Source organism: Sorex fumeus, unplaced genomic scaffold, assembly GCF_029834395.1.
Source record: "Sorex fumeus unplaced genomic scaffold, SorFum_2.1 ptg000020l, whole genome shotgun sequence".
Taxonomy (NCBI): Eukaryota; Metazoa; Chordata; class Mammalia; order Eulipotyphla; family Soricidae; genus Sorex; species Sorex fumeus.
In genome coordinates this window covers 4,440,182-4,453,522 of record NW_026606077.1, presented here as the reverse complement: position 1 = coordinate 4,453,522, position 13,341 = coordinate 4,440,182, and the positions used below count along the sequence as shown (strand labels likewise).

At 42.6% G+C, this 13,341-nt stretch overlaps 1 protein-coding gene across 1 annotated transcript in view; it reads right to left on the bottom strand.

The window, feature by feature from the left end:
* The window catches only part of TET1 (tet methylcytosine dioxygenase 1), a 125,183-nt gene that overhangs the window by 37,978 nt on the left and 73,864 nt on the right, over positions 1-13,341 (bottom strand). Inside the window, 1 exon segment of the mRNA XM_056113373.1 lies at positions 3,041-5,360. Coding sequence (XP_055969348.1) covers positions 3,041-5,360 — 2,320 coding nt within the window.

The window sequence follows — 13,341 nt, the reverse complement described above, 5'->3', positions numbered from 1 at the left end:
CTTACTCCTGGACATGAGCTCAGGGAATCACTCCTGACTGGGTGCACAGGACCTAATGGAGTGCCAGGGAGAGAAGAACCCAGGTCAGCCAAGGGCAAGGCAAGTGCCCAATCCACTCTATTACTGCATCAACCCAACGTTTTATTTTAAGTTGGAGTAGAAATTCTAACTAGGATCAGTTTGGTTCCACTGGAATAGACAGTATTTTGGGTTTAGCAAATGGCCTGTCTGTGTGTTTGGTTTGTTTTATGGTTTCTAATGATAGAGGCTTAGGAGAAAACACCAAGCCTAAAAAGCAAAGAGAGTCCCCTACAAAGAATTATGCCATCTAAAATGTCACTGGTGCTAAATTTGAGGATTTCTGATTCAGAGATTAATAATCAAAATTTTCTAATACATAATTATCTCCATGGAGATAAGATCTTCTCACTTGGAAACAAGGGTTCCACACAGAATGATCTGTTTCATTTTGGAGGAATCTCATAATAACCCCATATATACTAGTTATAGGAAGACACCTAAGTGACGTTACCTGAAATATACCTAGCTTATGGCAATAAGGACCATCTGGCTAGCTCAATTGCTAGGTACTCTTCGCAAGAAAAGGGTCTTCAAAAGGAGACAGTAACTCCTTCCATTACAGACTGGCTGTGAATGTCAACAGTACTGTCACTGTCACTGTTCTCCCATTGTTCATCGATTTGCTCAAGCGGGCACCACTAACGTCTCACAATAAACTGTGAGACTTGTTGTTACTGTATTTGGCATAACTAATATGCCACCAGGAGCTTGCCAAGCTCTACCGTGAGGGCGGGATACTCTCGGTAGCTTGCCGGGCTCTCCAAGAGGCATGGAGGAATCGAACCCGGGGTCGGCCAAGAGCAAGGCAAATGCCCTACCGGCTGTGCTAATGCCTTAGCCCTGCACAATATTTAAAAATTAATTTTAATTTAAAACTTCAAACTTTAAAAACCTGGACTAGGAGCCATTATCTCTTTTATCTAAATTGCTTTCAAGCACCCAATTTAACTCCAGTCATTACAATCATTTACAAGAAAGACTCTACTCAAAAGAGCCTAACCTTGGTACCTGGCAGGTGGAAAGCTGTCTAAACTGCTGAATCATCCGCAGAGAAATTGGAAAAAGTGTCAAAAGTATATTAGAAATTAAGAACTAAAAGCAATAAATGCCACAATTGTTTCAGTATGGTGATTTTTAAAAAATGTAATTTATATCAGCCACCTTCTTCTAGTGATAAATCTATCTCTATTCGAAGTGGATGGGCTGGAGTGATAGCGGTAGGGCATTTGCGTTGTGCACAGCTGGCCCGGCAGAGCTGGGTTGGATTCCTCTGTCCCTCTCAGAGATCCCAGCAAGTTACCGAGAGTATCTCTCCCACACGGCAAAGCCTGGCAAGCTACCCATGACGTATTCGATATGCCAGACACAGTAACAACAGGTCTCACAATGGAGACATTACTGGGCCCACCTGAGCAAATCGATGAACAACAGGAGGACACTGACAGTGATTAATTAATTTCTATTAATTTATTTTCCTAAATTTTACAACAGTATTAATGAAGTGACTTCATATATTTGAGCACTAACTAATCTTATATTTGACCATAGGAAGGGGACTAATTAGTATAGAACACTGATTCTGTACATTGGTTAGAAATGGGTCCATGACACAGTCATTAGTGTAAACCGAATATTTATAGGAAATCAGTATTTAGTGAACAATCTAATGGATTAATAACTCTGAGGCACAGAAATACTAAAACTGGTTAAAATTACAGTCTTTTCTATGTAAAAGAACAACTTTTACAAAGAAAAGAAGAAAAGCACTAAATACTATTTTTAAAAAAATTCTACGCCAGGTGATAATTTCAGACTTTTACCTGCATATGAAATTTCTCAAAATAACTAATGCCCTAAGCAAATCCCTTAGAATATGAAAATCCTTTAAAATTTAAGAATAAATTATAGGAGGTAGGCAGAAAGTTGGAAGATGCCTGGCATGCAGAAGAATCCATGAATCCTGGGCACCTCGTGGTCTTCTAGTATTGTGGGATATCATACTGGCATGCACCCTGGAACAATCTTCCCAGCATCAAGAACAACAACAACAAGAACAACAATGACAATGACAACAAAAAGAATAGGGATGGAGAGATGGCTTAACAGTTTCCTGAGTACTACTAGGAAGGACCTCTGCGTCCAAGAATAGCATACAACCCCCACAAGAATGGCTCAAAAACCAAAAGCAAAAAAAAAAAAAATCCACAAGCAAATAAACTAATGTTATTAAAAGGCCAGGGGTTGGAGAGAGTACTCTTGGTAAGTTTTTTGCCTTGAACACACGCAAACCAAATTAGATCCTCAGTACCCCTGAGCACTGCCAGGAGAGATTCCTGAGTGCAGAGCCAGGAGTAACCCATGAGCATCACCACATGTGACCCCGAAACCAAAAAATAAATAAACAGATGACTGAATGAGAGGCAATAGCAATAGGACAGTGGGTGGGACAATTGCCTTGAATGTGTTTAAATGAGGCTCGTACCCAGCACACCTGAACCTCACCAAGAAAGGTCCCTGAGCATAGAACCAGGAGTGATCCCTGAGCACTGAACCCAAAAACGTGGGTAGGGCTTGGGGAAGATAACATTTTTTACATATATAACAATGCGAGAGAATATTTTCCACTTGAGAAAGTGTCAAGTTCAAGTTCTACTCATCCACTTATTTATCTATGAAGAACAAATCAAGCTTTCCACGAAAAATGGATTGACTGTGACTTGGTCTATTTACCAGAATATGAATGGGGAAGTATATCATAAATTAAAAACAGGACAAGGCACTGGGCTAGGACTTAGCGGTAGAACTCATTCCCTTGTATGTCTGTAGTCTTGGGCTCATTCGGACTCTGGCACCGCAGTAAAATAATCTTATGCATTCAAAATATGTATGATGATGACACTCAGGTAGTTAAACCAAGAAACATACACACATACTTTAGTGCATGCATGCTTGCTCTTACCGGGACAATCACAGGCTGGCAACTCAGATTCTTTCATTGCAGACACAAAGTTTCTTGTCTCATTAGTAAAGTACTTCATGGCATAATCATTAAAATTTTGCTGAGCTCTGTCTTCGGGGGAGACCTCTGATGTTCCCACACTAGATGAATAAACTTCCTCTTCGCTTTTGCTAGAAACCACTGTAATTCCACCTGAAGTTACCACATTTGCAATCCTGAGAATTTGCGCTGGGTCTGGTAAGGGTGTCTCGGGAGAATTCTCAGTGACTGTTGGAAGCTTCTGGGGGTCGAGCTGGTCTTTGACATCCTGCTGGTACTTTGATTGCTCAATCCCAGCCATCCTATTAGCACACTGGTGAGCTAGAGAGGACTGGGGTAACGGAGACGTTTTCTGATTGACATTCACTGCTGGCTGTACCTGAGAATTAGAAACTCTTTCTGTAAACACCTGTCCGTTGGATTCCACTTTGATCTGGGTGATGGGGAGACTGTTCAATGATTCGACTTTTAATGTTTCTTCTTGTGCCAACTCAGAATAACGACGCTCAAATTTGATTTGGCTGCGTGGAGGAAACAATTTTTTCTGCTCTAATGCAGAACTTGATTGAGTCAAAGGTTTCAACACTTGGGTCAGGGGAGGAATTTTCCCCAATTGAATAGGAAAGTCATGGGAACCAAATTGACCGAATCGCTGAAATTTAGACGCTATCCAAATATCATGCAACTTAGTATACTCATAGGCCAATTGTTTCTTCTTTATCTGATCGTTTTCTTGACAACTCATGACTGTGGTCTTCTTTTTCCTCCTATCTCTCGGTGCAGAAGATTTTGCCTTTTTCTGAGTTGTGCTCTTCTGCTTGGTCAATGCTGAGCCAGGTTTATTTTGTGCGCTTGAAGGTGGTTTCTGTTGTATTGTACTCTTCTCCTTACTAGATTTTTGCTGTGTATTCTGTGGAACAAGGCTTGCTGGTGGACTTACAACGTTTTTCTTGTCTGGTTCTATATAATTGCATTTAATTATAGATGCAAGTTGTGTTAACTGTGTGGCCACATCTTCCTCGATTTTACTGTGAACAGTATCTTGATTTGGTGAATTATCCTTTGAATCCAACTTTTTATTAGCATCCAATGATGGGTGACAATACCCCAATTTGCTAGTTTTTGGTGTCAAATGATTCAAATATGTGGAACTGTCAAGGGTATTTCTTCCTTGGGAAACATTTTTATTGGTGTCAGTTTCAGATGAAGCTGAATTTGGTATAAAAAGAGAATCAGTGTCCTTTGAATACTCCTTGGATTTTGCAGGTTCCTGTTTAACAGCAGGGCTATTGGGTGACTTAGCTATGGGATTCTGGCCGTTAAATACCACCATGCTGCATGAATTTTGCTTTTCCAGTGGCGGACAGTGCTGACGGCTTTGATGCTCTTCATGCAAGTTGGGCTCCCGAAGGTCTTTCCTAACCGAATAGAGGAGAGCTTTACAGCTATTAAGCAAACTAGCTGTTCTCTGCTCCGTCTCTTCATCCTTCTCTGACTTCGATGGTGAGGAATTCTCAGATGTAGCTTCCGAAAGCTGTGTCAGAGCTTCGATGGCCACGACTTGCTCCAGCGTTAGCCTCCTGTCTTTCATGAGGGATAGAAGACTAGGCTGCATGGGAGATCCATCTTTTGGGTCTTTACTTGGTACCGTGTCTGGAGTTTTGGGATGAACACTTTCACTGTGTGTCATAGGGTGACTGTTGGTGTTGAAGTCGGAAGGATTTGGGAAAGATTTGCAGTTAAAGCCAGGCTTCTGGAAGACAGAGATGCCACTCCTGCCCGTGAGATGATGGCCTCTCTCATTAGCTGCTATGGAACTCATAGCATGGTGGTGGTTTGCAGGGGCTTTCAGGAATTTATTAGAATTGTTTCCCATTGCCTTGGCAGATTCATCCAAATTGGAGTTTGTAATGGACACATTGGTTTCAGTTGGTATGCAGTGCACATTTTTGATGCCATTTCTTACAGCTTGTATAAGTGAATTTTGAGGTTTAAGGAAGTCAGTAAGTAGGACTTTATTCTTGTCATTTTCAGCGGTTTTCCATTTTTCAGCTTCTGTCACCACTGCCCTGAACTCTCCCTGGACATGATCGGTTAACTGTGATGTTTTGGTTTGTGGCCACTGATCCACTGCGTTAGCCGCCTTGCTGCCTTCATTTTTAGTCACATTTTCATGGGGGCGTGGGGTCAATTCTAATCTTTGTTCTTCCCCATGACCACAGCTACTGTAGTCCATGGATTCTGACTTGAGGCCATTTACTGGTTTGTTGTCAAAATTTGCCTGGAACAGAAAAAAAAAATTCGTTCATATAAACTTATCAATATCTCAATAGTAGCCGGGGCCGGAGAGATAGTACAGCAGGTAAAGTGCTTGCCCTGCACGGAACCAACCCAGGTTCAATTCCGAGAGTCAGCCAGAAGTGATTCCTGAGTGCAGAGCCAGAGTTATCCCCAAACAACACTGGGGGTGGCCCAAAATCCAAAAGGTGAAAAATAAAATAAAAATCATTTAGAAAATGAAAGAAAATCTGAATACGAGCCAGAGTAACTCATCATATTTAACAGCGTCTAAATAGGAAGCCTGAAAAAAAATAATTTAAAGGGGCCGGAGCGATAGCACAGTGGGTAGGGTGTTTGCCTTGCACGTGACCGACCTGGGTTCGATCCCCAGCATCCCATATGGTCCCCCAAGCACCGCCAAGAGTAATTCCTGACAGCAGAGCCAGGAGTGACCCCTGAGCATTGCTGGGTGTTACCCAAAAAGCAAAAAAAAAAAAAATAAAATAAAGTAGGTAGGCCCAAACCAACCAAACCAAAACTTTTTTTTATAAAATTATTGTTGTTCAATGTACAATACTTATTAATCTAATGTAATTTGTACAAAAGGCGAAAGTCTGCACTGAAAAGTGTACAAACGCTAAGAAAATAGCTTATTGAACTCACAAAGGAAAAACCTACGTACTCAAATGAGTGAAGAAATTCCAGTCTACATGGGCTGGATCCCCAGCATCCCCTGTGGGTCCCTAAGCCTGGAGTAAGCCCTGAGCACAGCTAGCTAATTAGTTGCCATTTAAAACTGCATCATGCATAGGCCAGAGAGATCATAATGGCTGCAGCTTTTGCCTTGCATGCAGCCAACCCAAATTTGATCCCCAACAGGAGTGACCCTTGCACAAAGAAGCCTTGGCCACAAGATGCATCTCCAAAACCAAGAAAAGGAAAGACAAGTGTATAACCCAGCATCGGTAGGAATGCTCATCATAAAGTGCAGAAAACCCTACTTAGTTCTATAAAATTTTCTCACTTCGAGGAAAAACTTGTACCGAATTAGACTCATTGTCTAGTATCCCCTCTATTTCCAAGCACAAAAAGCACAACAATCTTTAACTTAAAATCTTAGGGGACAAGGAAAAAAGGAAGGGGGTAGAATGCATGTCTTGCAGTGTGATTGCTGGCCCCAAGGACAGCCATCTGAGCATTGCCATGTGTCACCTGGGAGGTAGCAGGGCTTGAGTCCTCCACATTGAACCACCAGCCTGTTTGGCTTAAAACGGCTAGAAGTGGTCCGAAGGTTCTCTGAGTGCTATTTGAGTGCACCCATCCAAAAAAATAAAAAAATCTCATCAAAACTAATGCCTGAAATGCAGGGCTGAGTACAGGCAAAGTACGCACTTAAGCATAGGGATACTTATTCAGACTACCCATTTCTTAATTCAGCTACGACAAGCCTAGATATGGATAGAGGTATGTTCCATTTGTCAATATTCAAAAATACATTGTCATGGTGGTGGTCAGTGCTCAGTCCTAGCACTAAGGCAGGGATCATTCAGGGCAGGCTGGTGGACTCTACACATTGTTGGGATCAAACCTGGGCCAGCCCAATGCAAGGCACCTTTCCCGCTGTACTATTTCTACAGCCCCAAAGTCATGTCATATATATATATATATATAATTTAAAATACAGATTTCCTTAAACCCCACTCCCAGCCCATTCCCAGTTATTACAAGAATCAGGGTTGCACAGCAGCTGATGATGTCTGTCTGTTGGCCCACCTGCCTACCAAGCTCACTGAACTCAGAGCCCTTACTGCAGCATGCCAGGTATGGCAGCGGGGCTCAGAATTCCTGGTACCCATTTCATTTCAAATGGCTGTAGTGAGAGCACTCAGGAAGCACATGCGTGATGCATGTTTTTGAGAAACGTCCCCATCCTTTTTTATGGGCAATTCCAAAATTAGAAACAAGACAACACTGTTTTTCAAGTTACTGATAACAACTGACCTAAGAATAACTTAATTATATAAATTATAATTATATGACAATTATATGATATAAATTAATAACTTTATAATATATACATATATAAGTACAAACACATATATACATATACACATGTACACATATTTTAATGTATACTCAAGGAAAAGTATAACTAGACTCCATTTCATGGAGATATGTATAATTACAAAAACCTTTTATCCATGCTTTGCATCATTTAAATAATGATTCAAAAATGTATTTTTTGAATTTATACATGTGAAAAATTGATAGAAATATTGCCATTAAGAAAGTTGAAATCAATTAATAGCTGGGTAATGTATGAACAATGCTGTAAGTATTCGCTATTCCTGCTGTAAGAACTCCCACAAATTTACCAAAAAAGGAAAGTGACTAAATAAAATAGCGAAGAAGAGACAGAATTACACTTGAGTGGAAATCATAGGACTCTTAGTTTTCTGGAGAAACTGGTTGATTAAACTAGAACTGAGACCAAATAATAACAAGTAAATAAATCTTATAGCCTTTGTTAAATACCAGGTATTCCAAATCCACTTTGCGTTCTGGTGAGGTCTGGGCTAGATGTCTAGGTGCCATCCCTGTGTCCGAGAGACCTGAGCCTGGAGGAGCCCCAGAGAACCCAGGGATATGGTACCAAAATTAAAACAATAAAAAAACAATAAAAACTAACAATGAAACTGGAAAAAGAATGGGGTAATCCTGATTGACGGTATTGGCTCTGTGTGTGTGTGTGTGTGTGTGTGTGTGTGTGTAAGAGAGAGCCTGGGTCTATGGTGGATTATAAGTTCTTGATGTGAGCACCTTAGTAAAAACTGGAAAGAAATTAAGTGAGGAATAGAGAGATAATACTGAGGATCCTCTGCATCTTTAAGGACCCCAGTTTGAACCCCGACATCATTTATGTGTCTCAGTACAGAAACAGGTATATTCCCCAGGTACTTCCAGGTACCTCTGCCCCTCTCAGAGAGTCCGTCAAGCTAGCGAGAGTAAATATCTCCCGCACAGCAAAGCCTAACAAGCTACCTGTGACGTATTGGATATGCCAAACACAGTAACAACAAATCTCATGATGGAGATGTTACTGGGCCCACTTGAGCAAATCAATGAACAATGGGAGGACAGTGCAGTGCAGTGCTACTTCCAGGTATGATCTAAAAAAAACAGGCACCACTATCAAAATAAATTCAAAAATAAAAAGTGAGCTTATAATTGTTTCCTTATAAGAATACTACGAAAATTCTGCCCTCCCATTGTTCATTGATTTGCTCGAGCGGGCCCAGTGACGTCTCCATTTTGAGACTTGTTGTTACTGTGTTTGGCATATTGAATATATTCTCAGTAGCTTGCCAGGCTCTCTGAAAGGGGTGGAGGAATCGAACCCGGCTTGGCCAGGCTACCTGTGCGCAAGGCAAATGCCCTACCACTGTGCTATCACTCCAGTCTAATTAAAAAAAAATAGTGAACTGGGAGAGCTGGTTCCATTATAAGAATATAATTTGTATTTACAATAGCTGGAAATAACCCAAGTGCCTGAGAACAGATGACTGTTAATGGAATCCTATGCAGCTGTTAGGAATAATAAGGTTATGAAATGTGCTTATAATGGATGGACATGGAGAATATTATGAAATCACACACATCAGCTGAGTGAAATGAGTCAGAAGGAAAGGTAAAGACATAGAATGATCGAAGTCATTTGTGGGATATAGAAAAAGAACCATAATACGAGACCAGTACCCAAGAACAGTAGAAGCAAGGGCCAGGAAGACTGGTCCATGGTTGGAAGCCTGCCACAAATGCTGTTGGAAAAGGCAATTGGGATAGAGAAGAGACCACCATGACAAAGATCGTTGGAAACGAACACTCTGGATAAGAACTGCAAGCTGAAAACAGACAAAGAAACGAATATGATACCTCTCAGTACATCAGTACTCAGAAGGGAGGATGAGGGAGAGGAAGAGGGAGAGGGGAAGGGGGAGGAGGGAGGGAGGGAGAGAGAGAGAAAGAGAGAGCCTAAAGTGGGGATACTGGTTTGGTGATGGGGAGAGGTGTGGCGATAAGCAGTGGTGATGGTTGACCAACAACATGAATGCAATTAATGTTATTGAACTATACACTTAAAAATTATTAAGGCAAGAGGGTATGGTGCCACCAACAGGTCGACCTGTACCTGTGGGGCAGGTGCATCAACAGCCTGATGGTGCCTTCAGACTTCCAGATAACCCAAAATTGCTGCTGTGCCTTTGGCCAGACCCCAAAAACTTGGGGCCAAGTTTACCACAAAATTAAACAGTGAAAAGTTGGGTATGTGGGAGGCACACCCAGAAACCCCCTCCGGCTCAGCTTTATAAGCTCATTTATTTCAGAGACCCATAAATCTAGAAAGAGATCAAAGGATGCAGTTAGGGCCTGTAACGCAGAATTAGGCAGGAACCTGTGACTGAGAGCTCCAGGACAGTTTGGATCGGGACTGGACCTCCTCCCCCCAGGTCTCCAGTTTTCCAGCAGCTTGGCAGTCACACCCACAAACTGCCCCCAGAGCCATGTAATCTCATCAATGGCCAAGACCCCGGGGCTATAAACTAAAACTCCTGAGAGAGCACCCAGAATGTTCTGACCCTGAGACAGGCTGTTTTCACCCAGGCGCCCCAGAGGGAGGTGGGTGAGAGTCCTCCCTGCCCCAAGGGACCCAGCTCTGGCAGCCAAAAACCTCCACAACCCAAGTGCCTCCAGGCTCTAGGCCGCCCACCATGCGCTCAGGCTGAGTCTCCCGCATGAGTGAAGTCCCAAGGAATCCAGGTAATGAGGAACTTTGTGACCTTGGACTCTGGGCTGAACGGGAGCCAGAAGCAGAGATCTTCTACCGGCTTTCCCCAGTCTCAGGCAAACCAGGGGTCATGCCCATAAACCACCCCCTGCCAGCGCCAGATAATCCTGTCATCAGCCACCGTCCAGATCGCACGGCTGCTTCTATAAAAGGGAGAATATACTTGAGGCCACCATACCATGCCACCAGACTCTGCGCCAGGCTGTTTTCACTTGAGTCGCCCCACAGGGGAGCGGGTGACAGCACTCCCCAGCTCAAGGGACCCAGCTTTGGCAGGCAAAAACCTCCACGACCGAACCACACCCACGCTCAAGGCCACTTCCCACGTGCTCTGGCAGAGACTCACAGATGAATAAACACACTCCTGGACCAACACATCATAAAACACTCCCTACCCATTCTCCACGGGCTGGAGCAATAGCACAGCGGGTAGGGCGTTTGCCTTCCACGCGGCCGACCCGGGTTCAATTCCCCCAACCCTCTCGGAAAGCCCAGCAAGCGACAGAGACTATCCTGCCTGCACGGCAGAGCCTGGCAAGCTCCCCATGGCATATTTGATATGCCAAAAAACGGTAACTAAAGTCTCACAATGGAGATATTACTGGTGTCCGCTTGAACAAATTGATGAACAACGGGAGGACAGTGACAGTGACCTATTCTCCATAATTACCACACCACATTTGATGGGGTTCAGATAATAGACAACAAATCATAGACGGAAATGCATATATAGATATGCGTGTACATACATATTTTCAGATACGTACCAAAGCACACATCACCCAAACTTTAACATGTTAGTGATATCCTACAGAATGTCTTAGTGGCCCTTACCAAAAGAGAACAATCTTCACACTGTTTCCTATAGGAATACTTTTCTGTAAGCAAGTTCAGCAGTTGTTCATAATAGACGATACGAAATATATTATTTCAGCTGAGTTTTGGGATAGGGATTGGGGTTTGGGATGGAAACCCCGAATGTGGTGGTGGGATTGGTGTTTGAATATTGAATGTGATCAAACATTGTGAACTAACTGATAAAATTAAAAAATTAAATAAAAATAGTAATGTGGAGAGAGAGTACAAAAGGGAATGCCCTGCCACAGATGCAGGGTGGGGTGGGGGGATGGGGGAGGGGGGTGAGAGGGATACCGGGACACGTGGTGGTGGAGGATGGGCACTGGTGGAGGGATGGGTATTTGATTGTTGTATAACTGAAACCCAAGCACAAAAACTCATAAGTCTACAACTGTACCTCATGGTGTTTCACTAATAAAAATCTAAATTTAAAAAAAAAAAGTGTCTGCAGTTCTGAGGCGCTTAAGCAATAGTCCTGTCTCCACTCTCTGGCATCTCTAAACGTATACCCTTGTTTTGAGAGTTCAGTAGGTTACGTGTATGGTACTGTTTTCCTCTATGCCTAATCTTCTCTTTTCTCTTTCCTTGCTAAATAGAAAAAAAAAAAAGTAATGTGAAGCTCGTGCCCAATTTAGTCAAATTAATCAATGGCTGAATGAATAGCAGTATTCCTACATTATAAAAAAAATGATTGGGATTGGAGCAATAGTACAGCACGTAGGTCATTTGCCTTGCACATGGCCGACCTGGGTTCAATCCCCAGCATCCCATATGGTCCCTCAAGCACTTTCAGAAGAAATTCCTTAGTGCAGAGCCAGGAGTAATCCCTAAGCATCGCTGGCTGTGACCCCACTCAAAAAAAAAAAGATTAAGGCAGTACCTTTTATGTTGTATTTTCACATTAACAAAAAGGATTGAAAAAGAAAAAGGGGAAAAATAAGAGTATTGTACTTGAAATAGGTTCCATAATAATTTATTGTGATACTGAGGATGGAACCAAGAGGCTTGTTCATGCTATTTTCCAGGCCCTTCATCATAAAAATTTTCACTTATAAGACTGTTATGAGCTGGAGAGGGAGCCTTACGGCAAAACATATGCCTTGCGAGCAACAGAAGAACCCCAAGTGTGCCTGTCCCAGGTTTTCCTATGTGTGCAGGGCCTAGCAGAGCTTAGGGTCCAATTAGAATTTTTTATTTTTCATTTGTTTCTTATTATCAATTAATTTTAATTTTTTGTGTCACATACAAGCAAATACTATCGCTGAGTTACATTCCCAGAAAATGATTTTTTATTTATAGGCAATAAATATATTGAAGGAAATATTTTAAGTGCTAAGTGTTTAAAATATTTCCTTCAATATATTTATTGCCTATAAAAAAAACCCCAAAAACTCCTCGTCAGGGCCCCTTGCAGGGGGGCGGGTTGAGTTTCCCTCCCCGCCCGACCAGAGCTCCGGCAGCCGAAGACCTCCAGAACCAGCCACCACCATGCTGAGACCACTCTCCACATGCATGAAGGTACCCGCAGAGGAACAAAGGCATGCGGGTTCCGGGGCTGAGATGGCCAAGCCTGCTCGGATGGGGGCTGAGCATCCTCCACCCAGATTCTCCATCTTCCAGTAGGCAGAGGTCACATCCACCAACTAATCCCCCCCCCCCACCCAGCACCGTGTAATCCCATCAACGGCCAAGACCCAGAGACTACAAAACCCTGCTCCCGGAAGCATGCGGCCGCATTTGTGGCCGCGTACCATCTTATTATCTCATTCTTACTTTGGACAACTGGCAGGCTACCAAATGTAACCTGCCCACATGGCAAAGTCTGGCAAACTCCCCGTGGCGTACCCAATATGTCAAATACCAGTAACAATGAAGGATCTCATTCTCCTAAATCTGAAAGAGCCTTGAATATGGCACTTCTTAAAATCTCAGGGCTAGGACGAATGAGACGTTACTGGGGCCAATTCAAGGCAATCAACAAACAACAGGATGATCATGATCATGATTTTAAGTGCTCATTTGTAGGTCTTTTTTAAAAAATTGAATACACACAAATTTTTAAATGAATATTTCCTTGGAGTTTAATATATATTATATTATATTATATTATATATATACGTATATATATTTGCTTTTTGGGTCACACCCGGCATTGCACAGGAGTTACTCCTGGCTCTACACTCAGGAATTACTCCTGGCAGTGCTTGGGGGACCACAGGGGATGCTGAGAATTGAACCTGGGACAGCCATGTACAAGGCAAATGCTCTACCCTCTGTG